General features: G+C 43.5%; 1 protein-coding gene across 8 annotated transcripts in view; it reads right to left on the bottom strand.

Moving 5' to 3' along the window:
* ZNF512 (zinc finger protein 512) overlaps window positions 1-6,296 on the bottom strand; it is a 39,461-nt gene that overhangs the window by 12,921 nt on the left and 20,244 nt on the right. For all 8 annotated transcript variants that reach the window (XM_011972604.1, XM_011972601.1, XM_011972600.1 and 5 more), the window contains one exon: window positions 2,301-2,495. In XM_011972604.1, the coding sequence (XP_011827994.1) occupies window positions 2,301-2,495 (195 nt within the window). The remainder of the gene's footprint in view (window positions 1-2,300; window positions 2,496-6,296) is intronic.

Consider the following 6,296-nt stretch of genomic DNA (forward strand, 5'->3'; position numbering starts at 1 on the left):
ATCTCGGCTCACTGCAACCTCTGCCTCCCAGGTTCAAGTGAATCTCCTGCCTCAGCCTCCCGAGTAGCTGAGAGTACAGGCAAGCACCACCATGCCCAGCTAATTTTTTGTATTTTTAGTAGAGATGGGGTTTCACCGTGGTAGCCAGGATGGTCTTGATCTCCTGACCTCGTGATCCGCCTGCCTTGGACTCCCAAAGTGCTGCGATTACAGGCATGAGCCACTGCCCTTGGCAACAAATTTATTTATTTTATTTTATTTATTTTATTTTTATTTTTATTTTTATTTTATTTTTTGAGATGAAGTCTTGCTCTGTGGCCCAGGCTAGATTGCAGTGGCATGATCTTGGCTCACTGCAACCTCTGCCTCCCAGGTTCAAACTATTCTCCTGCCTCAGCCTCCCCAGTACCTGAGACTACAGCTGGGACTACAGGTGTGTCCCACCTGGCTAATTTTTTTTTTTGAGACAGATTTCTGCTCTTGTCGCCCAAGCTGGAGTGCAATGGCATGATCTCGGCTCACTGCAATCTCTGCTTCCCAGGTTCAAGCGATTCTCCTGCCTCAGCCTCCCAAGTAGCTGGGATTATGAGCGCCCGCCTCCATGTCCAGCTAATTTTTGTATTTTTAGTAGAGAAGGGGTTTTGTCATGTTAGCCAGGCTGGTCTCGAACTGCTGACCTAAGGTGACCAGCCTGCCACGGCCTCCTAAAGTGCTGGGATTACAGGTGTGAGCCACTGTAGGCCCAGCCACTAATTTTTAAAACATTTTTAGTAAAGATGGGGTTTCAGCATGTTGACGAGGCTGGTCTCGAACTCCTGACCTCGTGATTCGCCCACCTCAGCCTCCCAGAGTGCTGGGATTACTTTACAGGCGTGAGCCACTGTGCCCGGCCAGTTAACAAATATTTAAATTTCCTTATGATATCCTATGCACAGTGAAACCTGACTGTAATATCATAACTATCACTGTGCAAAACCCACATTTAAATTGGATTTAGATAGCCATGTACTTTAGCCTGTAGCAGGAAAAAAAAAAAAAAAAAAGTAGAAATAAGTCCAAAACAAGAAAGTATACTCTAATATTCAAAAATACAATACAATTCCTTGAACACCAGGAGCATCCACCAGGAGTGCACACCTACCACCCTGGACTGATTTTTAGACCAAAAAAAGACATAAGTGTTAGAAAACTAGGGTTTGACCTTACTTTCCTTTCTTTTCCTTTTTTTTTTTGGAGACAGAGTTTCACTCTGCCGCCCAGGCTGGAGTGCAGTGGTGCAATCTCAGCTCACTGCAACCTCCACCTCCCGGGTTCAAGCGATTCTCCTGCCTCAGCCTCCTGAGTAGCTGCGACTACAGGTGCCCACCACCACACCTGGCTAATTTTTGTATTTTTAGTAGAGATGGGGTTTCACTATGTTGACCAGGATGGTCTCGATCTCCTGACCTCATGATCCACCCACCTCAGCCTCCCAAAGTACTGGAATTTCAGCCTTGAGCCACTGCGCCCAGCCTTACTTTCTTGTAAGACATAACATTCCTCTCACATAGGTCAGAGCCCTATGCCAAATGTGAACTTCTTGATACCCTGGAGAATAAGAGCCCTTTGCTCCTCTCTTACTCCTTATTATGTATCCCTTCGACCTGCTCCCAAGACAATCCCATAGTCATATATCCTTGTCTCCTTTTGGCTAAATAATGCCCCTTCTTCTATGATCTATTCTAATAGATTCTAATAGATCCAAGGGCTTCCAAACAGGTTCTGCACCCCTCAGAAGTATGCTTGGGGCCGTGTAGGGGAACAATAAAAGGATCAAGAAGAAGAAGGCCAAGTAGACAAAGCTTTGGGCTCACTACTCACAGCTACTCAGAGCAAATCTGTTTTTAAGTTATTTTATATACTGGTGTTTTGCATAGGATTTTATTTTGAAAAAAGCGGGGGAGAGGAGTTCTGTTACTACAAAACAAACTGAAATCACTTATCTCAACTAAATATAAACTACTACATATGAACTAGCAAAACAAAAACACATTAAACAAAAATCTAATCTGGGAATTCAGGTTCCCTCTGGAAGTAGTCCAGAATTAAGAGGGCTCTTTAAGGAATTTACGAAACAGACTGTCGCTGTAGAACCTAACTGAATCCAAATACCGAAGCTAGATCAGATGTACTCTATCTCCAAGGATAAACAACAAAATACTGCCTATCACGTACTCATTCAAGTGCATTTACTTCTCTGTGTACAGTAGGCACAACGTTAGACATAATGGTTCCCAAACTGATACATGCTTCTGCCTTACCTTTCGATCATCAGGTACCAGGTCCTGAAGCACCTTCCTCTTGGGCCATTCCTTGGCCAGTTCAGCAGAGGCCAGCTCCTGCAGGTGGTATACAGCTATCTTGGCAGAACGTCTCTGAACTCGGCCCCCACTCTTTGACTCTAGGTTCATCTCCTTTAAGCACTCTGGCTGTCCTGACTCTGGAAAGAAGGATATCTGCAAGAATGAAACACAGCAAAACATAGGCCTGAGAAGTGGCATCTATCACAGCCAGTGATTAAAGGCTGAGCTTCCTGCTCTAAATATCAAAAGAGTTATGTAGTAGAGATTGCTAACCACTAGCATCAAGTTCCACCATATTAATGTATATTTTACTGGTAAAAAAAAAAAAGCTTCTTGGGGCCAGGCGTGGTGGCTCACGCCTGTAATCCCAGCACTTTGGGAGACCAAGGCAGGTGGATCATCTGAGGTCAGGAGTTCGAGACCAGCCTGGCTAATATGGTAAAACCCTGTCTCTACTAAAAATATAAAAATTAGCTGGACGTGGTGGCATGCGCCTGTAGTCCCAGCTACTCGGGAGGCTGAGGCAGAAGAATCGCTTGAACTAGGGAGGTGGAGGCTGCAGTGAGCCAAGATGGCGCCATTGTACTCCAGCCTGGGTGACAATGAAACTCTGTCTCAAAAAAAAAGGCTTCTTAGTAGTTAAAAGACACATTCGTATGCAAAGAAACAAATCTTAACCCATCCCTCACACTATATATACAAATTAACTCAAAATGGACCATAGCCCTAAATGTAAAACATAAAACTATAAAATTTCTAGAAGAGAGCAAGGGAGAAAATGTGTGTGATCCTGTGTATGATGGTTTTTTGATGTGCCAAGTTGGCTGGGATACAGTCATCAGTTAGTCAATCAAACATAAATCTAAGTGTGTTGATGTGAAGGTATTTTGCAGATGTGATGAAAGTCTACAGTTGACTTTAAGTAAGAGAGATCCAGCAGAAAAGGCAGGAGAGATTCAAAGCATGAGAGACATCCAACCTGCTGTCTCTGACTTGAAGACAGCCATGAGCCAGGGAATGCAGGTGGCCTTTGGAAACTAAGAACTCTTAGCCCACAGCAAATAAGGAAAGGAGCTCCTGCAACTGCACGGAACCGAATTCTTGAACAATCTGAATGAGTCTGGAAACATATTCTCCCACTAGAGCCTCTAAAAAACAACAGCCCTACCGACACTGATTCCAGCCTGGTGAGACTCTAAGCGAAGGAACGAGCTGAGGCATCCTGTAACTGGATTTCTGACCTAAAGAACGGTGAGATAATAAATTTGTGTTGCTTTAAGCCATTCAGTTTGTGGTGATTCACAGTAGCAACAGAAAATTATACACTGAGGGCCAGGCACAGTGGCTCACACCTATAATCCCAGAACTTTGGGAGGCCGAGGCAGGCGGATCACCTGAGGTCAGGAGTTTGAGAACAGCCTGGCCAACATGGTGAAACCCCATCTCTACTAAAAATACAAAAATTAGCCAGGTGTGCTCAAGGGCACCTGTAATCACAGCTACTCAGGAGGCTGAGGCAGGAGAATCACTTGAGCCCGGGAGGCGGAGGTTCCAGTGAGCTGAGATCACACCACTGCACTCCAGCCTGGGCAACAGAGCGAGGCTCTATCCAAGAAAAAAAAAGGAAAGAAAATTATACATTGAGTTAAGCAAAGATTTCTTAGATACGACAAAAGCATTTTCCATAAATGAAAAAATACATAAATTGAACTATATCAAAATTTAAAACTCTATTCTTCAAAAGACAATGTTAAAAAAAAGATAAAGAACTTGTATCCAGAATGATAAAAAACCCAGAATATATCCCAAACTTAATAAGACAACAAAAATCCTCCCCCCAAAAATGAACAAAGAATTTGAACAGACACTTCATTAAAGACATACAAATCACCAGTAAGCACATGCAAAGATGGTCAACAACATTAACCATTGTTAGTCATTAGGGAAATGAAAATTTAAACCACAGTAAAGTACTACTACATACCTATTAGAATGGATCAAAAAATAAAATTGACAATAATAAATGTAGACAAGGATGCAAAGCAACTGGAGTTCTCATACTTCGTCAGTGGGAATGCAAAATGGCACAGCCACTTTGGGAAACAATGCAGCAGTTTCTTATGAGTTAAATATACATTAATCATATGACCCAGAAATCTCATTCCTAAGTATTTACCCAAGGGAAATTAAAATTTATTTTCACATAAAAACCTTTTTTGCCAGGTGCAGTGGTTCACGCCTGTAATCCCAGCACTCTGGGAGGCTGAGGCAGGTGGATCACTTGAGCCCAGGAGTTCAAGATCAGCCTGGCCAACATGGCGAACACCCATCTCTACTATAAATACAAAAATTGGCTGGGCGTGGTGGCACTCGCCTGTAATCCCAGCTACTTGGGAGGCTGAGGTGGGAGGATAGCTTGAGCCCAGGAGGCAGAGGTAGCAGTGAGCCAAGGTGGCTCCAGCCTGGGCAAAAGAGCAAGACCCTGTTTCAAAAAAAACAAAACAAAACACAACAATCCTTTTGTTTTTTGAGTCAGGTTCTTGCTCTGTCACCCAGGTTGGAGTGCAGTGGCACCATCTCAGCTCACTGCAACCTTCGCCTCCTGGGCTCAAGGCATCCTCCCACCTTAATCTCCCAAGTAGCTGGGACTACAGGCGTGTGCCACCCGCACCCAGCTAATGTTTGTATTTTCTATAGAGATGGGGTTTTCACCATGTTGCCCAGCTGGTCTCGAACTCCTGAGCTCAAGCAATCCACCTGCATCAGCCTCCCAAAGTGCTAGGATTACAGGCATGAGTCACTGTGCCCAGCCCAAAACCCTCTGTGAATGTTTATAGCAGCTTTATTCATAATTGTCAAAAACTAGAAACAACCAAATGTTCTTCAACCGGTAAGTAGATAAACAACAAACTTGAAACATCCATACAATGAAATCTTAGTCAGGAAAAAAAAAGGAATAAACTAGTGATATATGCAACACATGGATGAATCGCAAATGGATTATGGTAAATGAAAGAAGTAGACTCAAAGGCTACAGGCTGTATGATTCAATTTACAGGACATTCTGAAAAGGGTAGAACTATAGGATCAGAAAATAGATCAGTGGTTGCCAGGGGCTGCAGCTGGAGGAAAAGGCTGACTAAAGGAACACAAGTCAACTTCAGGAGGTGACGGAATTACAAAACATCTTTTTTTTGTTTGTTTTGAGACAAGGTCTCACTCTGTTACCCAGCCTGGCATGCAGTGGTATAATCACAGCTCTGCAGCCTCAACCTTCTGGACTCAAGTGATCATCCTACCTCAGTTTCCCAAGTACTTGGGACTACAGGTGTACACCACCATGCCTGGCTTATTTTTTCACTTTTTGTAGAGACAGGGTCTCACTATGTAGCCCAACCTGGTCTCAAACTCCTGGGCTCAGGCAATCCGCCCACCTCAGCTTCCCAAAGTGCTGGGATTACAGGTGTGAGCTAAGGAACCCTGACTAGTCTATGTGTTGAGTGTGATAGTGGTTACATGACTATATACATGTGTCAAAATTCTTACTAATTATGCACTAAAATGGTAAACATTATCATATGTAAATTACATCTTAACAAATGACTCTAAAAAAAAAAATAAACCACAGGGTAGGAAACCTTGGAAATGTAATCAGAAAAAAAAAAAAAATTAAACCAAAAAAATGAAAGAGGAACCAGCTGGACAGATGCTCATAAAAGCTCTAGCTATGGGGGAATGCCTTCAGTTTTAAAAGGATAACAATGGGGCTGGGTACAGTGGCTCACGCCTGTAATCCCAGCACTTTGGGAGGCCGAGGTGGGCAGATCACCTGAGATCGGGAGTTCGAGACCAGCTTGGCCAACATGGTGAAACCCCATCTCTACTAAAAATACAAAAATTAGTTGGGCGTGGTGGCACACACCTATAATCCCAGCTACTTGGGAAGCTGAGGTG

This window comes from Mandrillus leucophaeus, unplaced genomic scaffold (genome assembly GCF_000951045.1).
Source record: "Mandrillus leucophaeus isolate KB7577 unplaced genomic scaffold, Mleu.le_1.0 Scaffold13, whole genome shotgun sequence".
In the NCBI taxonomy this organism is placed as follows: domain Eukaryota; kingdom Metazoa; phylum Chordata; class Mammalia; order Primates; family Cercopithecidae; genus Mandrillus; species Mandrillus leucophaeus.